Below are 19,648 nucleotides of genomic sequence, written 5' to 3' on the forward strand. Positions count from 1 at the left end.
GATTTTCTCTTTGAACAAATAAGGAAGTTTTACCCACAAAAATTTTAATCATCTGATTTACTATGAGTCAATTAAAATCCTTGTAGGCTATTACTATTTTTCAGACTAGATTTATCTCACCGAAAGGTTGACTAGCTCGAGGCTAGACTGTGACAAAACTCAGCTCCCATATTTTCCCTTCCTTTTGGGTGGGACACTTTTTGTAAATACATAGACATCAGGCACACTATGCTCTTTATTCTTTTGTTGAGCCAACTCCACTTTCCCACCCATGGGGCCTCACTGTACCTATTTTCTCATGCTGAGGGAAGGAGAGGCCCCTGGAATCTGCTCCAGCAGGCACAAGGATCCAGGAAACCACACCAGTGTTCACAGCTGTCACGCCTGCCGTTGGGCTCTAAGTGGAATCCTGATTTAAAAATGTCAGACTGATATTTCAGAGTCAATGGGATTTATATGCACAGGTTGAGATTCACTTCACCTACCTTCAACCAGTCAGGAGTTAAATGACTGGTAAATCAGACATCTGAGCACCCCTTTAGCTTCGATGAAGGGATAAGCTCTTCAAAAGAAATACATCCACATTAGCTTAGACAAGTATCTAAGTTTCTATGTTCCAAGTGTTTTAAGAGGCTAAACTTCCTTAGATAGCTTTGCAAATTCTGCAATTGGTCCACTGTAGTAGATTATATAAGTGCTGCTTTTGATGTTGGTGGAAATAATTATAAACACATTCTAGGGAAGATGATATGAAAATTTTGTGGGGAAAAAAAAGAGAACCTTCTTCTTCCTTTTTTTTTTTTTGTTTTTGTTTTTTTTTCATAGGGTGGAAAAATTCCAGTGAGATGGACAGCTCCAGAGGCCATTCAGTACCGCAAATTTACATCAGCCAGTGATGTGTGGAGTTATGGAATAGTTATGTGGGAAGTAATGTCTTATGGAGAACGACCTTACTGGGACATGTCAAATCAAGATGTAGGTTTATCTGTTCGTGACTGTGTGTGTGTATGTTTGTATGTGTGTGTGTGTGTGTTAGTAAAACCAAAATTACATATTGCAGACACATACATATATATTTCACTATAAATGCATAAAATGTTGGTTTAGAATTAAGATTTATAAAATCTTGTGAGAACTATATGGTTCTCATAAAATGAAAAAGTTACAGAGCTTTCACTTTTTACCTAGATCAAAATCTTTCCTCTGCCACATGGATATTGTAGGTTTCTGTTCTGAGTATCAATTAAAACTGGAACATCAAAAATAGTAATATGTGCTCTTCACTTTATTATGCTTAAGCATGGAAAGAATCAAATTTTTTTCCAATAAAAAGTAATTCTGAGGTTTCTGACCTTAGAACAATGATTAATCAGTCGAAAAAAGTTGTTAAAAGTCTGAGTGGCAGTTAATGACCTACTTTGGCTTTTTCAAGTTAATTATGCTGATTTAACAGTACCCTTGTTTGCATAAAATATGATCCAGAGCAACAGGTCAGCAGTAATAGAACAGATGGATGTTAATCTAGATTTCTGACAGGAGTATCTATTAATATAGAAATTACACAGGAAAAAGCCATACAGGTGCAAAAGTCATCAGAAAGAGTATCAATTAAAGTTCTTCAGGTGGGGGCTTGAGTGTTCTTTTAATTGTTATTTTAATTTTGTATTGAATTATTAACATCAAAGTTAAAAAAAAAAAGATAAAAGTGTAAATGATGAGTCAGTTTGACACAGTGCAAAGTTGTTAATATTTGACAGGTCTGAGTGTCAAAGATTTCATGGACTGTCAAAATATGGGCAAACAAGTCCTTGGGGCAGAGAAAGAGAAATATTTACATTCCCTAGACACCCCGTAGAGTTTCATTTCTTTTGACACCTTCCTTCTGTACTAGATTCAAACATAAAAGAAGTCTGACAGGAATATAAGATGCCTCAAAGGCAAACCTTACCTATCTTTCAGGCAACAATAAGGAAAAACTTTTAAGCAGGGGAGAAATTCTTGTATTTCCATGCTTGTTATTGGATTTTGAAAAGTATTCCTTCTGTTGAAAACTGCATGTAAAGCACATGACTGAGCCCTTTTCAAAAAACAGCTAATTGCGACTTCTTACAGTTTTATCCATTTTTAGCATCTTTCATGATAATCTTCAATAGCACACAGTTAAAAGATGCATCAGTTGCTTGGTAAAATACTTTCAAATATTCCTGTAAGCTGTGATCTTCAAGCATGTTCTCCCAAAGCAAATACACATCCTGCCAATCTCATAGATAAATCTATGATGCAAAAGTTTAGAATCACCTTATAATTTATTATTTATTCTCCTTCAAAGTTAACAGTGGTAATATTTAACTGGAATAAAAAATGATAAATGTGTTCTTCTAATTTTGCATATGGACTCAGTTTGTATATATTGAGTGTATGATTTTGCCTAAAAGTGGATGTGGGCATAGTCATAGAACAGACCAGATCTCCTAAAAAAATGCATCTCCCTGACTTTAGACCTTTAGATAGCATTTCTTTAATTCTGCCCTTCTTCCTTTAAGTCATTACTTTAGATTGATGAAGAACACAAATTTGCATTGTGATCTCTTCAAGAACAAGTTCTTCTTTTAGCAATGACCTAGAGCTAGGGTGCATCAAAAGAACATTCATCCTACAAGCTCCCCACAGAGGCACAGCAGGCTGACCACAGATAATAGACGAAGTTGTCCCAACTTCTCTGAGCAGTGGGCTCACCTCAGCTTAATCCTTGCTGGTAGGCCTCAAACCCTTATTTCCCTATTAGATTTACGGTGTTCTCGCTTTCATTCACTTATTGACTCCAGTGCAGATTAGTTCTTCAGAAAAGAAAAAGAATTTAGGCTTACATATTCTTTCTTTGCTGTACTCCTGGATTTATTACCATTATTATAATTTGTATTATTATTATATACCCATAAACAGAGTTCTAACATTACATTGTCCAGTTACCCATATTTAGTATTTCTTTGTTGGCATCCAGTATATAAACTGAACAGATCTGGTCCTCTTCTCTTCTGCTTTACATCCTCAGATAGCCTGATTATGGTAAAAGCATACTTGAGTCTTATCAGTATTCCCTTTTACACTTTTTGCAGCAAAAGCAGAAAGTCAAAAACGAATTGTGGGAAATGTAAATAATATAAATCAATTCTATTAGTAAGAACTCCAGCTGTGTTCTCTTTGTAGATTTGCTTATTAAAAAAAAAAAATAAATAAAAAATCCTGCATCTATTTCATTATCTTTGAGTACTGATTTTTGGACCCCTCTGGCTCCTTTTTAGCAGAGTGGACTCTTGTCCTACTTTACTTATCAATATTTTAGAATATTTTTTTCAGTATTTTGAATATTGGCAGAAATTCCATCCATCTCTAGATGACTCATAATTTTATATTTCCCAGTTTCATCCTTCTTGCTCAGAATATCCATCAGAGAAGCTGATTCTGCAATATTGCCAAGGCCTTTCAAAAATGACATCATCTTGATTCCCACTTCAGGTTTCTCTGCAGATGGTAGTGATTGGGGAAAACTCCTGTTTGTGATTCTTTCGTCCATGTCTTCACTCTCCCTTAAATTTTTGGATATAGTTTTATGTAGATGGTTCACCAGTTACAAGAGTCTTATATATTTTGGTGCTTGTGTTGCTGTTGCCATTCCCTACCTTTTCCATTCCTCATTGGTGATTTCTGTCTTCTGACCTCTTAGGCAACTAGTTCATTGGTGGTAAATCATACATAGCGTGTTTGAAGCTTTTAATGCCTTTTGCCTTTTAGAATATCAGAAATTCCTGCATTACTTTTCACAGCACATCAGTCATAGTGTACACACTGTAGCTTATTTTTCGCTTTTATTCCACTGCTACTTCGAAGCATAAGGAGCTATTCTTTTGTTTTTCATCTTCATATAGCTCTAAAGAATCTTAAATTTTACTTTTAATGTTTTCTTTCCTATATAGTTCTGTTCTTTCCGTTTCCCTGTTCTTCTGCTGAAAACCCTCTCTGACAGACAACTTCACCGGTTCTAAAAGGTCACCGCACTCATTCTTCAAGGTGTGGATATTTTGCAGGAATTGAATATTTCTCAATCATTTTTGAGCTGTAGGACAGTACTGTCATTCTAAATGTTCAGAGAAAAATCTGTGTCCTAGGAAGATGAGGCAACTTCCCTGAGGTCAGAAGGACATTCTGTGACACAAACCTGCAGTCAGTGCCCTACCACTGGGTTATGCCTTCTCTTTTCACAAAACTTCTTTTAATGCAAAAGGTTTTGATACAAAACCTGACTGAATTTCAGTCAGCTTTTTGAAGGTCATCTTTTGTATTGTCTGCCATTCTGTCTACTTTGCAGTCTACTGCACAACCTACGGAGTATTTTCTGTCTGAGGTTATTACTTTTACTAAAACCTGGATATTCAGTAACTTTGTTTATCATACCAGATCTACTTCCTAGAACTACATCCAGAACAGCTTCTGATCTTGCTTTCTATACAGACGAAGGGAGAAGACAATCCTATGCACTACCCTTCAGGAACAAGCACCCTTCCTTAGCAATTCTAATGCTGCTGTGTCAGTCAATGTCAGTATACTTGAAATCCCCCATGAACAGTATTTTAGCCCTTTTTCACTAGCTTTTCTTATCTGCCTTGCTTCCTGATGTGCTTTCTTATTCTGCCCTCAAGGTTTACAGCAGTTTACTGTGATTTTACTTTATCCATTTTTATTTTTTACTTAAATCCAAATAGACTTGACTAAGGAAGTCAACGGGTGGATGTAATTCTTGGTTTAGACATATATTCGATCATATCATCATCTAGCAGCATCTCTTATTAAATCTAACTTTCTGTGATATATTAAAATACCATTCACTCAGGTCTTTCTCTCTCACACAGCACACTTCTGCTTCTTTATCATTAATATAACATGGCTAGACATAGAATATAACTTTTGTCCCTACCAATTTCTATCTGCTAAACATTATTCTTGGATGCTTTTATAATACCTTCAGGCTTTTTGTATTTTATATGTGCATGCACAGATCTCTATCCATTTAAAAGTCAGTTGCTTCTACCTCACACTCTTTCATAAAAGCCTTGGGGCGAGTAATAATGCTTTCTGAAATAACTCCATTTATCACTCTATCTGCTACTCCCTCAGTGAATTTAATTGTTCCCTGCTATCCACTTGTCTAGTTAATTTAGCTATGTTCTGCACATATAGAACAATATGCTTAATAAGCCCAAAGATAAAGTTGGGGAAATTACTTGAAAACCTGAAGGCTAGTGTCAAAACAACAGACCCATATTTTTGCAACACTGATGGCAAATTTTAGTTTATTGATTTTTTTTTATTATTTTTTTTTTTATATTTTTTGAACTGGGTAGCAGTATGTGTTCTTTAAATGACTCTTGATGAAAAATAATTAACTATGTTGGCTACCAGGTTATAAAAGCAATCGAAGAAGGCTATCGTTTGCCAGCACCCATGGATTGCCCAGCAGGACTGCACCAGCTGATGCTAGATTGTTGGCAGAAGGAACGTGGCGAAAGGCCAAAGTTTGAGCAGATAGTTGGTATTCTGGACAAAATGATTAGAAATCCAAACAGCTTGAAAACCCCACTGGGAACCTGTAGCAGGTAAGAAAAGCTTTAGTGTGTGTTCTTATGATGGTGCATGTGGCTAGGTTCTGAATGTTCTGCTTGGTGGCTAGTTCCAGTTCACACTTATTTCATCTGTCTCTCAGTTCCTCCTTATTTCTGTTCCCTTTTCTTCCCTTCCTTCATTTGCCCTTCTTTTTTACCATGCTGAACAAAGCCAAAAAGGACTTCCTTAAAAAAAGAAAACAAAAAAACCCAACCAAAATAAAGTAAATATTGTGGAACTAACACATTTCTCTGTAAACTACTGTCTACTCATCACTCTTTCCACACTTACCACTAGCAGTCTTTGTTTTCCTTGTTTCTTAAAATTGTAAAGTCTGGATGGCAAGGATCATTGTCTATTGTAGTTTTATGTGATGCATCCCTTGCCCTAGGAACTGCTACAGTAGAAAAAGTAATTAACAATACTCATGCTTGGCCAATGTACTTTGACATGCTACACTCCAGATTTTTATCTTTCATTTTCTGGCTTTAACTCCTTTCAGTGATCACATCTCATTGTATTTCATGGTGCAGTTTTTAATGGCTTCTTCATAAATCTCAGGTGAATTATTTAATCATTATAATCTTTTGATCTGCTAGTTAGATCACTGCATTAGGGAATCAACTGGCCTGTGTTCTGCTCCTGATTCTTCTACTGACTGATTTGCTGTGTGACCTTAAACAACTTACTTTGTGTCTCTGCTCTTTCCTTGTCTTTGTTTTGTCCCATCCAATTGAATAATGAGAATAGCTACCGCTATATTTTTTAAGATGCATAAAAGAATAACATCTTTATTTTACTCAGCAACTTAGTTGTAGCTGTCATGCTAGGTAATAAGGTTGATTTTCTGTTAATAACAGTAGTCCATTAGGCTGATTTTGCTCATTCTGACCTTTCATCTTTTACGTGAATAAGCTTAGGAAGTACATATTATGAGCTACAGAGTAGTCAAGAGCTATTCAAAGAGTAATCTAAAACTGTGTATAAAGACCTATTACTTTCTACTCTTGACATTTTTAATACCCCAAACTTATTTGACTCTCACCTTGCTAAATACTCCCTGATGTTTTACTCTCTTTGGAAGCAACTTACTTTCCTTTTTCCTTCTCCGTAGACCAATTAGCCCTCTTCTGGACCAGAACACTCCCGATTTTACCACTTTCTGCTCCGTAGGCGAATGGTTACAAGCTATTAAGATGGAAAGATATAAGGATAATTTCACAGCAGCAGGCTACAACTCTCTTGAATCAGTTGCCAGGATGACTATTGAGTAAGTTAGTACTGGGCATGTTTAACTTGCATTTAGGGAATTTCTAGGTAAAATAATAAACAATGTCCAACTCCAAAACTTTACCCTGAGTACAAACATGGGTACTTGGGGTCAAACCAGCCGTTTTAGCAGCTGACGATGTTATACTAGAGCATCTCATGAAAGAGCAAATACCCTGCCTCCTCTGTGTGGCATCACATGTTTCTGTGCTTTTCAAAACAATTGAAGTAACACCGAGGGACTAGAATTTGAGGGAGAATGTGGCCCATTTCAAAGTATATATATGTGTAGGAAAATAACCCCTTTGCCTCTACTACCTAATTGGTACCATTTTCCAGATGTGTACTAGGAAGATGTGGAAGTTTCTTCTGATTGGCTGGGGGCTGTCTGTGTCCTGCAAGAAAGGAATTTGCATCAAGTCTGTAGAAGCAAAACAATTTTCTGAAGGCAAGCATGGCCTGTATCATTACTGCCATCTTAAACAGGTCTTCTTGGCACCTTGCAAACAACTTTCTTGGCAACTGACTTTGTGGTTGCCAGACATATGTAATTCCTTTTACAGAGAGCAGTGGTTTTCTATACAAGTTTATAACCAATAATTCTCAAGTTTTCAACCCTATTCTTATCTGCGTGGTGTCACTAGGGGTCTCAGCCTATAGCTTGTGAACTGTCATCAGAGCCCACAAGCTTCTAGCACTAGTAGCGGTGGAGTTTAACCAGCTACTCCTTTTTTATTTGCATGATGGGTATGGGTCAATATGCAAAGGCTTTCTCTAGGCATCTCTTTAGGAAACAGAATATGATCTCCAAAATCTTGTATTTATACATTGTCCTGAAAGCCACCCAAAGTATTTTACAACAGAAGTGCCTTTGTCTTCAGATGTCCTTAAAAGCCACAATGAAAGATTATCATAATGCAAAACATACTGGCCTCCTTCTCAGAAGTGGAGACAGGCAGTGTAATTACGTGACACTTGCTATGTAATTGCATTCCTGGCTGAGAGGTTGACCAGTGCCTATCTCAACTTCGCAGTACTGAGCTGAGGTTCCAACATAGCTACAGTGTCAGATACCTGTAGCCCAGACCACTACGTAGCTTTGACTCACAGTTGAATACCATACAATAGCAGTCTAAGTTGAAAAATTAACAATGTACGCATTTATCTTCCCCAGGGATGTGATGAGTTTAGGGATCACGTTGGTTGGTCATCAAAAGAAAATCATGAGCAGCATTCAGACTATGAGAGCACAAATGCTACATTTACACGGCACTGGCATCCAAGTGTGATAGACATTTCTCCCTTATGAGGGAGGTGACAGACTGAGAGAACAGCACTGGCCTTCAGTATATATGAAGTGCTGCTAGAAGACACTTGATTTCCTGGGTCCTTCCTGCAGTGAATAGAAGAGCTACAAGAAGCACCTACAGACTTGAACTCCTAAGTGCCACCAGAATTTATGAAAAGGGAATTAGGATCCACCAGTGGTGGCAAGGAAAACAGCAGTGACAATAAACAAAGTACTACCTGAATAAACATACAAACACCTTGAGCTCTCTAACCTCCTTTTTATCTAATAGACTTTTTAAATGTACATAAAAATTTAAAAAAGAATATATTTGTCAGATAAAATCATGATATTATTGTTGAATTCAACAAAATATTTTCCTTAAATCTGTGATTTCTGAATCTTTTTTTAATCATTTGTGTTTATTCTTCATAAAGACTTTCTTTTAGTATGATGTTTATATCTTTGGACCTTTTTAGTGCTAATTCTATGACACATTACTACACTGGGTACCTCTGAAGGATTATTTGAGTTCCTAGAGATTCAAGAAGCATGACCAAGCAATGTATATCTATCCAAACTTTGGTATCCTTTTGTGCCATTTACTTTTGTTAAATCAGCACCGTATTGACATGGCTAGCTAATTGGCAGGGAGTCAGGAAAATGCAAGTTGCCAAGAGCTCTGATATTTTTTAAAGAATTTTTTAAGGTTACACATATACTATCTTTTAAAAGAAAATAAAAGAGAAAAAAAAAAGTAAAGAAAAAGAAAAGCAATAATGACCCCTAAGTAGTTCTAGGCACTTTTAGCAAATTGTTTGCAAGATGATTTTAATGGGCTAGAGTTAAACTGAGATATATTCTAAGATGTAGATCTACAACTGTAAACCTGCTGAGACACTTCATTGAATGGACAAGTGATTGTAGGAGTGTCTCAGAACGCAGGTGCAGTTCTCCAGTGTTACCTAAACCATTTAATCTGAGTGCATCACATTTTTTTTCAGTACTCTGCATTAGCAAATCCGAGAGAAATAGCTGGTGTATATTTTCTATGAGTTTAAGCCGTATGCAGTCCAGCTGTCAGAATAAGGGCATATGAGAACTTTAGAGCATGAGACAAGGGGCAGTTCAAAATTTTCAATTTTTTAACAAGCTTTTGCTGCTCTGAATGAACATGCATATGACACAAGTCATTCATCAGGAACAGAGATGCAAGGGTAGTTGCTCAATGGAATATGTTTTTACACCATTTACTTATATATTAATTTTGTTTGATTAAAATATTTAATTACCATAAGCAATAATGAATATTTATGAATTTATGAGTATTGCGAAAATGTATATGAACCAGAGAGAAATGCTTTAAAAAAAAAAAATCTGAAAATTGTGAACTACCCCAGCAATGAAATGCTGTACTTCCAAAGAGAATTGGGCTGCTTCTATTGATTTTGATAGAGAAAGATCCCAGGGATCAGTCATAAATTGGTCTGGTTTGATAATGTGGGCATCCACACAAAAAAAATAAAAAGAAAAGAAAAACCTTGTAAATGTTCCTTTGTAAAACTTGTAAATTTTATTTATACTGTCTTGTTTTGTACACACATTTATGTGTAGTGAGCTCTGACTACATTGAAAATGCACTATATTTTTCTATTTTACTTGCAGAGCATCACAAACAAACATGTATATTCAGTGATACATAATGTGTTTTCCCACATTTAGGACCAAAGATAGTTATCAAAAACTTAAACGCATCATTTTCCCCCTCCTTTTTTCTCCCCCTTTTTAGATCACTGTACAGTGTTATATTTGTCGTTTTATTTATTTGATTGATTAGAAAATTCAGTTTGGTTATACTAATTTTTTGTCCCTCCCGCCTTTGTTGAAGAAAATCTGTAAAAAGCTTTTAACAAACGTAATCCCGTTACATAGACACTTCCATTTGTAATCTTTGTAATAGACTGTAAATATATTTTTGGAACTATAATGCAATGTGCATAAGGGTTATTTTTCAGTGTCCATATATGATTGTTTATACAATTCACAGCACTTTACAGTCATGCTGAGAAGCCTAATTTATTGCCTGGATTTGGGCAGAGTAAGAAAAAAAGGTGACTATTCTTATTTCATATTAGACTGTCATTCAGTAGAAATGGAGTTATTTTCATGTATGCAGCTCAAGATGGTTTTTTAACTATTAAAATTAATTTTCTAGAAATGCTGTAGAAGTAAGATGCAGAGTAGACTGCATGCCCAATATTGAAATTAGTGCACGCAAGCACTCGGCCAAGGCACTTCAAGTAGCCATTGGAACACAACTAATAAACATCCATTTTGTGTTTTAACAAATGATAAGTGCCTCACTACTGGGGTGAGCATCTGTGGGCAACTGCGCAGGGTGCTTGTTGGTTTTGCTGCTGCTCTAGGCACCCAGCTAAGAATTTAGGAGTCTTAAGTTCGGACACCTGCTTCCTTATAAATCTTGGCTACTGTTTCTAAGGGCTTGGTGATTAAAGGTGCGGTGCAGCAATGCTGGTATTGCTGAGAACCTACAAACCCTAAATGCAAAAGAATTGAGGACAGGCTTCACCTTTAGAACTTGTTCAATATTCTGAAGCACAGAGACCTCAAAGCATGTGTGGCGACTTGGGCTCACATATGTACAAGTGAGAGCCCTAATGGTGTTTCTTCCTTAATTTTCCTTGTTTGATTTAAGCCATCTTCTTTGAATAGTAAATGTATTTTAGCATTCATCTATATACCTTGACTGCCTTAATGTTACCACAGATTTTTACACATTTGAAAGTGGTAGAGCAGACCCAGAAAGCACAATCGCGATCAATCGCAATCAATCAGATAATTTATCTGTATGTTCGAAACATTACAACAGTTTAAAGCACATGCATATAAATGGATTTGAAGCTGGTAGAGCAGCAACATATTCACATTGGTTGCAGTTCCCCAGGTTCCAGGAAAACACAGTCCAGGGTAAGAAAAATAAAGTACCAGAGGAAGTTGATGTTCATGGGAGAAACGGAAGAAAAAATTGGGTCAGAGGGATAATTAAAGGATAAATGATGAAAAAAATAAATTATCTCAGTTCTGGCTTCATTTCATTGAATTTGGAAATTGTGCATTGCTAACGACAGATTATCAGGCTGTCAGTGAGGCTGATCCTTCTTGTCTTTATCCACCTACAAGCATCTAGAAGAGAGATGCCTAAAAAAAGCAGGATGAATCTCCCTCTGGGAATGCTTATCTCCATTACCTGTAGAGGGAATCCAGATGATTAGCTTAAATTAGGTGTCTAATATCTATATAGTTAAAGTTAGGTAAAGTGATTCCTATACTATATGTCCTTGGCTGCTGCAATTTCCCTCGCAAGCTGAGTGTCATAGAAAGGCAGCTCCTCCACCACTGGTATATCCGAGAATGTATTTAAACTGAGCTTTGTCACAGAGAGACGTGATTTTTTTTTTTTTTATTCAGAGATTTGTAACAGGTCCTCTAAATGCTTTTTGTATATGGATATCAATTCTTGAAAATTTTTGTGATTGTTCTGAGGAAGACCTGCCTAGTAAATTACAGTTATTTAATATTTTAAATAATCAGAAGTATTTGCTGACATACTGCTTTAGTCCAGAGGTTATGTGATGAGATATGATAGCTGCTGTTTGCAAAACCGTGTTTACCTAAAGCCTTGTCATGTAAAAATCTCCAGGAGGCAAAGATGCTTAAATGTATCTCAAATTGAATGTTGCCCTTAATATCTCAATAATTGAGCTCTGTCTGTATTATTCTCCATTTAAAATGAGTTTTTTATATTTGTTTAAGCTTGAATTACCTGGCATCCACTGAGGGAGTTTGAAAAAACGATTTTAAATTAAATTTGCTTTTCTCCACTGATAGTAATATACAATGAATAGTTTCCACTGTTTTGAATGTTACAATAACTATTGCTTTAATGTGCGGGATGAAGGGGTTTATTTTTGGTTTGTTGTTGGTATTTTTTTACATTTATTGGTTAGTAGTTGAAATAAAAAATAATAATAATTTGTCCTTAACTTTCTAAATAATTCATATATAGCAATTTTGAGAATTATTTAAATTCTGTGACTTTTGGGTTACTACTGAGACGGTGCTCATGTCACTACAGCTGTAATGCCAGGCAATGTGGAGACACCCTGCCACAGGGGCAGGTTCAGCCAGCATTCTGTTGCCCAGTAATGGCATGAAGCAGTCCACTGGCTGGTGTGAAAGGAGTGAAGGGCAACTCAGCCAAAACATGGTCATTTCACTTTTAAAAAGTATACATGTTACATGTTAGAGTTAATACATTCTTAATGCATTGCCTCTCTGCATGTGGTTAAAATCTGATGTGCTCGTGGTTTGGTCTTTGGTGGGGTTTGATTGTTGGTTGGTTTCTCTTATTTATTTTGTTTTAAACAAATGACATTTGAGATGCTTGTGGAAGAGAATAGCTCCACAAGCTACAGAATGACGAGCCCTGTTTAAGAAAAGTACAATGCAAATTCTTGCCCATTCTGGCAGCAGGTGCTGCAGGGGTATTCAGACAGTTGGTGCTATGATTTGCTGAGCAACTATCACAGCAGGGTTTCTGCATATTCGGGACCTGTTAGAATTGTACTTCTGATTAATTAACTGATATGTGGAAACAGGCAATTTTTTTTCCCTCACTAACTTGTAATGGAGGTGCAGATGGTAGATTTGAGATTTGCAAGACTACTAACTGAAAAGTCTTAGTCTCAAACAAATTTCTAGTAAAACAAGAAATTCTAGGCAGCAGCTCATATTTTCTCTCATATTCCCTTAAGGGTTGTCAAATGCAGCTGACAATTACTTTTAAACAGAGATCCTTATTGTTTGCATAGTGTAGCCTTCTATTTACCTGGCAAAAGGCAATTCTGCAATTAAAGTTCCTGCAAAAAGGATCAGAGAGGAATGGGGGAGGAAGGAGGGAATACAACAGCTAGGAAAGAAAAAATTAAAAAGAAAGAAAAACCTGATCTTGTGAAACAGAGAGGATGACTGGGCTCACCATTTTTGTAACACATTCCATATAGGGATTTTTAAAAACATGAGAGATTAAACCACAGGCATAAAATCTGCAATATTCTGAAAAAAAAGAGTAGTGGCAGAATGTAAGGTACATCTGTGGGAGTTTTTCCTCTCTGGATTTGGTTTTGTGAGGTTTTTAAGTTAGAATAATTAACATGTGCATTTAGAGTCAAACCTGTTGGGACATGCTAAGGGATGAATTTAGTGTAACAGCCATGAAATTCTCAGAGCACTTGCAGGGTGGATAAGGGTTAGGTAGTTTGACAGTGAAAGGAGTGATGTGGAATTTTTATGCTGTACAGACCCTGTAGGTTACATTCAGCAAGATTATGAAAGATGAGAAGTTAAAGAGGAAAAGCCTTGCTTTTGTACCTGATGAGAAGTCAGGAGATGGGAGGGAATGGAAAGAAAGGTGTAAAGCCATTCAGAATGTGTGAATATAAGTTGTAGGGGTCCGCAAGACATTGCTGGCAGGGGAGCTAAGGAGTGTCAAGATTTTTTAAGTAAAGAGACACTGTTAATATAACATACCTAATAATCTAATGTGGCATGGTTTCAGTACTGTGATTTTTTCCTCAGGCCAGATTGGAATTTGTCAAAGAGACTAAATTGAGACAGATGGGAAAGCAACTGGTAATACATAGCTCATTCAAGCAGACTTGAAATCAAGACATGAAAGGAGAAATTTACAATAAAAGCCTGGAAATAAAGCATGAACTCTGATGATATTTATTCTCAGAAGATTTTAGAGTAGCTCTCTTTAAGTCTTGGATACTGATAGCAGATTTTAGCATTTATACCATACAAATTGGATGAAATTAATGTCTAATTAGAGCAACCAAAAAAGAAGCACAAGTCAAAAAATAGTTGGTGTCTTGATAGACTATGAAAAAAGATGTAATACAGCCAGGCGAAACCTGTGTAGCCAGCCAAGTGAATCTTGGACAAAACAAGACATAATTCCTGGTGCCAGAAGAGCTAAATCAGGAACAGAAAATCTATTCATCCGCAGACCAAAGCTTCTGCATTTAATTGAGCTAAATAACCAATTGTAGAGCTGTGCTGCTAATAATAATTGATAATGGAAAACTACAACTTGGAGGTCATCTGATGAATCATAACATGGCTAACATTGAAAAACACACACAGTGCTTAAGCCATACCTGTGCTACTGGTATTAGAGTTCCATGACTCTGTGTATGTCGAATCATTTGTAGACTGGAGACATAGCATCAAATCCATAACTAAAGCTTTCCTCTTTTGTGCTGAAACAAAATAGAAGGAATTCTGAGGAATCTGTAAGTTCTATCAAATACAGTAGAAATTATCATCTGATTATATTGCCCAGAGAGGTTGTGGAGTCTCCCTCACTGGTGATATTCAAGAGCTGCCTGGATGCACTGTGCTCTGGAATGACCCTCTTTGAGCAGGGAGGTTGGACCAGATGACCCACTGTGGTCTCTTCCAACATGACCAATAAAACTAAGAAGCAAACTTCCTGATCCAAAGATACCATCTCACAGGGAAGAAGAATCATTCATTATTTTTACTAGTACATTCAAATCTGTCTTGCAAGAGGCTAGACTGAATAATTGATAGAATGTATCCACATTGATCCCTCTCATTTCATGTATGTAGAAATACTACTCAGGCAATTTCTTGACTGTCCTTCAATCTGTGCTACTATGCCAGCTTCCACTGGCTTTCTGAAGGGCTGCACGTCCATTTTTAAGATGTCTGCTGGAAAATATGTTTCAGTTTTCTTTTCTCAGGGAGCAAACAGCCTATGCTAAGAACACATGTATAACTTAAGAGCAAGAAGGTGCAGGAATCTCAGATTGGTTCTCTCCGGGGTATTCTTTTCAGTCATAGTCGTAAATTAAATGTTCTATCCACCTGATGTTTTACATAGTAACTTGCATGAGAAATCTGATTTACCTGAAATAAACTTAGTAAAACTATCTAGATGGCTGTCAAAGGCTACTCAAAAATGGCATTTTTAAAGTGATTGGGTGATTAGGATTTTGTTCAGAAAGAGTTGCAGAGCTCTTGCCCTCCATTTCATACCAGGTCTCTCTTCTGGTTTGTTTACTGAAGTAGCCCATAAGTGCTCCCTTATATTAGTCTATACAAAATAGCAGTGTCTCTTTCCTCAGTAGCTAGTGTTTGTACCTTCATGGACTGCTGGAGAAAAGACAGTGTTAGATTCAAATCCAGTCCAATATGTCTCCAGAAAGAAGTTGGGCCAGCAAGGCACTGAGAGGCATTACTAATGAGGATTTCCTTTAATATTATTGGGCCTCCATACTGTGGACAAGCAATTGATTGCTATTGTGGAGAGAAAGTCAGCACTTTATTATATACCTTCCCTACACATCAGTTCATCCACTGCCAGTAGAAGGAATGGGGGCAGGGAAGAGAATAAAAGTAGCTTTCAGGCATTTCTTTGTAGTGCTCTTTTCAAGAGAAATAATTGCCTCAATGCCTACATTAGCTAAATTTCTGCAAGAGACGAATCCTCTTTTATGCTTTCTACTTGCTGCCAAAAGCATCCCAATCAAACTGTGTGCTGTTTGTTGCAAATCTGAGCCACAAACTACCTTCTATCCCATGAAAGTGCTTGCCTAACAATAGGGTGTCTTCCAGACAGTACCCTTCTTGCAGTAGTTACTTGAGTATCCCAACACCAAATTCCCTCTGCAGTTGTCCATGTTTATTTCCTTGTGCAGAGCTGCCTTTGAGGGATATTTCCACCTCCATGAGGTAGGAAACTGTTTTCAGTGCTATGCTCTACTTTAGTTTCTCTCCAGCTGCACTTACCTAGCAGCACCCATGCTTCACTGGGGGTTAAATAGAAGAGGACAGTGAGGAAGGAACATTTAGTACTCCAGCAACAACAAATGCAATGTCTGTCTACAACCAGCTACAAGTCAGGGACACCTCTTCAAGAGATCTGCACTCTTAAGAAAGAAGTCATTAGTATTGGTCAAAACAAATCAAAACAAACAAAGTGTATTTACTGGGGGGGTGAGTGGAGGAGTTGTTGAATACAGAAAAGCTGAATGTCAGGCTTACATGAACTGCCCAGTTACACCAATGATACAACCTAATGGAGTGTGTTTAAAATAATATCAAAATGTTTCTATTGGCAGTACAATCTAAGGGAGAGCTGAATGGCAGAAAAGAAAACATCTGGGGGACTATTTCAGGGCAGTGGGAGAAAACAGTTGCCCTTTGTGATTTTATAATGAATGGGGGGAAAGTCTCTTCTCGTTCTTTTATACTATTATAAACCTATTTCTTATGGATTTTCCGAAATTAATCTAGCTGGATTATTGCAAACTGTATGGAAATTAATGCTTTACCTGTGTCACGTGCTTCTGAATTATTTACTGAAAAAGCAGGAAGATATAGCTTAGGAATATTACCTACTTTCAGTATAACAAAGTGTCTTACTAATTATTGAAGAGGAAAAAAATCCTTATAAAATAATCCTTCAAAGTAGGTAATACCTACTTTTTACACTTATATATTTGAAAAAGGATTGCGTAAAGCTGAATTTATCTTTTTTTTTTAGCATCAGATGCTGCCAAATTATTTAAATTTAAAATCCAAAAAAAAGGATATTATATATTTCATAATGCTTTTACAAGTGGTTGAATTATACTTAAGGTTGAATTTTCAGTCTAAATTAACAGAGCTTCACTTTAGATACCAGAGAAACAGAAGCCAGACATCTTTGCACAGACTTACGTATTTACAAGTCTGTCATTGAACCATTGCAATATACTTTTGGAAGACAGTAGATTATATTTGGCAGTCCTTAGACCATAAATTCTATTGTGTTGTTTCCATTATTTTTATATTTAAAGCCTTTTGGTGATGGAAGTCCTTGTTAGCTAAGGTCAGTGGGCATTAGTAAGCAGATGAATTTGGTGTAAATTGGTAGAAGCCATTTGTTGAAAGTATGGAGATACTTCAGGGAGGTGACATCCAGCTGTTACTGAGCTCACTCTCTCTCCTTGTCTAGCATAAATGCTAGACTCTACAGCACTGGGCTGTGGAAAGGTATTACAAAAAGGCTAATCTTTAAGGACTTTCCACTTCTGTGTAGAAAGGGAGAGACTCATATTTTCGTATTCATATATTGCCCAACATTTTGAACTGTAGCTGCTTGCCTGGGAAAAGGTTGGTTAGGCTAAGCCTAATCCAAAATTATGTCTGAAATTCCTTCCTTCACTGTACAATCCCTTCCATTCCTGAAGCACCTTTCACTTTCGGAAATCCTCTCTCTCTCCCTCTGAAAATCATGTTGACACTTCTGTGGGAATGAAGAGACTGTTGTTCTGAGTAAAATGGAGTTTTTTCTTGGAAGACTTTGAGTGGCCTGTTATGTCCCAGAAGAGCTAATGTCTCCATCTGCAGGCATCATGCTTTCCTATATCATTCTGCCACTTGTCAACTATTAGATAGAATACGTGTGATCTCTTTGATCCTTCTTTTACACATGTCTCCTGTTGAAAGAATAAATTTAGGCATCTACTTTCAGAGGAGGTTTGGGGCTGTGAATCCTTGAGACATTCAGATTTTTGGGATGCATGATGGCTTACCCATGATACTGAGAGATAGCTCTCATGGGGTTTCCTTTCCGTGGAAGTTACAGTGTGGGCAGTAACTTTTGCATGTGCTAGTTTTCTCCCATTATTGATTGCAGAGAATGCCTTGGCATGTGTCAGACACTGCATAAATAAGTACTAAATCCAACCACACAGATATAGCAGCCAAGAATGAAGTCCTATCCCTGCCTCATCTTTGACTGGCCTTCAGTTTCTCCAAACAATTTTAGGTTTCTATCTCTTTCCAGGGAGATAGACTAGTTCAGATCTGGAACGACACTGGTCATCAGGCTAGATAGAAATTTAGCATTATGATAATGAATAGCTAGATCATAGAGATGCAAGGAAACTATCATATTGATTTGCCATGTGTTGCACAGGGACCCTCATCTCTCATTTGTTGATATTTCATACTAGTTAGCTTGTACATGGGCTCTGCTTGGGTGAAACTAGTACTTGGCCAGTGAGAACTAGGTGCAGCCCAGAGTAAGGCTATGCCACAGTCCAGGGCACTGTAAACTGTCTCATGAATCTCTTGATCTGGGGACCTTCTTCCTGGTGGTGCTGACCAAAAAAATGTCAGTAGAGTTAGAGCCAATGTAAATGTAACCTGAGGTTTTAAATACCTATGCACCTAAATGCTATTTGTGACTACCATTTGCCTTTAACTTTGAATAAATTCACATGTCAATCATTTTTACTAATTCAGAGGCTTACTTGTCTTCAAAATAGTAAAAAGATCCTATCAGAGTCAAAAATTCTTCCTTTTGGAAAGGATTTCTCCTCAGAGTTCCTTTTTGCTAAATTATTTTCTCACACATTCCATGCATTATGAGGGCTTCAAAGGGCAGGTCCAAAAAAAACTAATAGAAACGAGATTTAGCTTAGTTAATACCTTCTCTTCATGTAAAATTAGTTCCTAGGACACTTTACTGGAGACAGAAAAAAACATTCTGTCCCTCCATCAGATTACTTCCTCTAGCTCTTTTTGTTTGCTAAGCCTCAGATATTATGGCTATTAATTATGTCAGATCCTCTTCTCAGTTTATTATAAGACATCTGCTCCCATTTTGTCCAGTTTGGTGACAGAGATGTATGGCATGCTATGATGTATTAATGACACTCTTCTCTTGAATGAGTATCTTCCCTTTGATTCACACTGTTAAATAATCTAATCCATGTGCTGGAATGACAGATAATACTTTGGAATCAACTGTAAGAATATTGGTTGGTATGGCAGGAGGACATTCCTCTGCTGGTTTGTTTTTCTTAAGTATTAGTGTTACATTGGCTTGTCTCAATGTCTATAATAAATTGTTTTTCTCTGAGGAATTTCAAATAATTTAGTTAAGAGATTGCTAACCATGTGTAAAATAATTTCCATTCAGTCCTGGCCTGCATCCATTAGTGATAAAGCTATATCGTTTAGACATTTCATATGACTAGCCTGTCACTAAACGTATGGTAAAATCCACATCTTATTCTTTCCTGTTCTTTTTTAAACTCTGGGGGTTTTTTTGTTGTTTCTTTTTTTGGGGGGGAGAGTGGGTTGGTGTTTTCTTTTTTGGCAACAGAAGTAACAAACATTGTCTTCAGATGCCTAATACATAATGACTGAGACAGTCAGTTAAAATGTTTTATGAGATTCTTCAGCAATAATTAGAGCTTCTGATAGTATCAGTTAGGCTAAAGGAGAGTCTATTTTATTAGCTTACATGCTAGAATGTACCTACCTTGT

The 19,648-nt window shown here is 36.8% G+C and overlaps 1 protein-coding gene across 8 annotated transcripts in view; it reads left to right on the forward strand.

Moving 5' to 3' along the window:
* The window catches only part of EPHA7 (EPH receptor A7), a 194,448-nt gene that overhangs the window by 142,574 nt on the left and 32,226 nt on the right, over positions 1–19,648 (forward strand). For 3 of the 8 annotated variants that reach the window (XM_064649940.1, XM_064649942.1, XM_064649941.1), the window contains exons 14-16: positions 826–975; positions 5,458–5,651; positions 6,773–6,928. In XM_064649940.1, the coding sequence (XP_064506010.1) occupies positions 826–975; positions 5,458–5,651; positions 6,773–6,928 (500 nt within the window). Of the gene's footprint in view, positions 1–825; positions 976–5,457; positions 5,652–6,772; positions 6,929–8,101; positions 12,280–19,648 lie in introns of those variants that run through there. The other 5 variants (XM_064649943.1, XM_064649945.1, XM_064649946.1 and 2 more) reach the window with 3 other exon arrangements.

The sequence above is a fragment of the Pseudopipra pipra genome, chromosome 3, assembly GCF_036250125.1.
Source record: "Pseudopipra pipra isolate bDixPip1 chromosome 3, bDixPip1.hap1, whole genome shotgun sequence".
Classification (NCBI taxonomy): domain Eukaryota; kingdom Metazoa; phylum Chordata; class Aves; order Passeriformes; family Pipridae; genus Pseudopipra; species Pseudopipra pipra.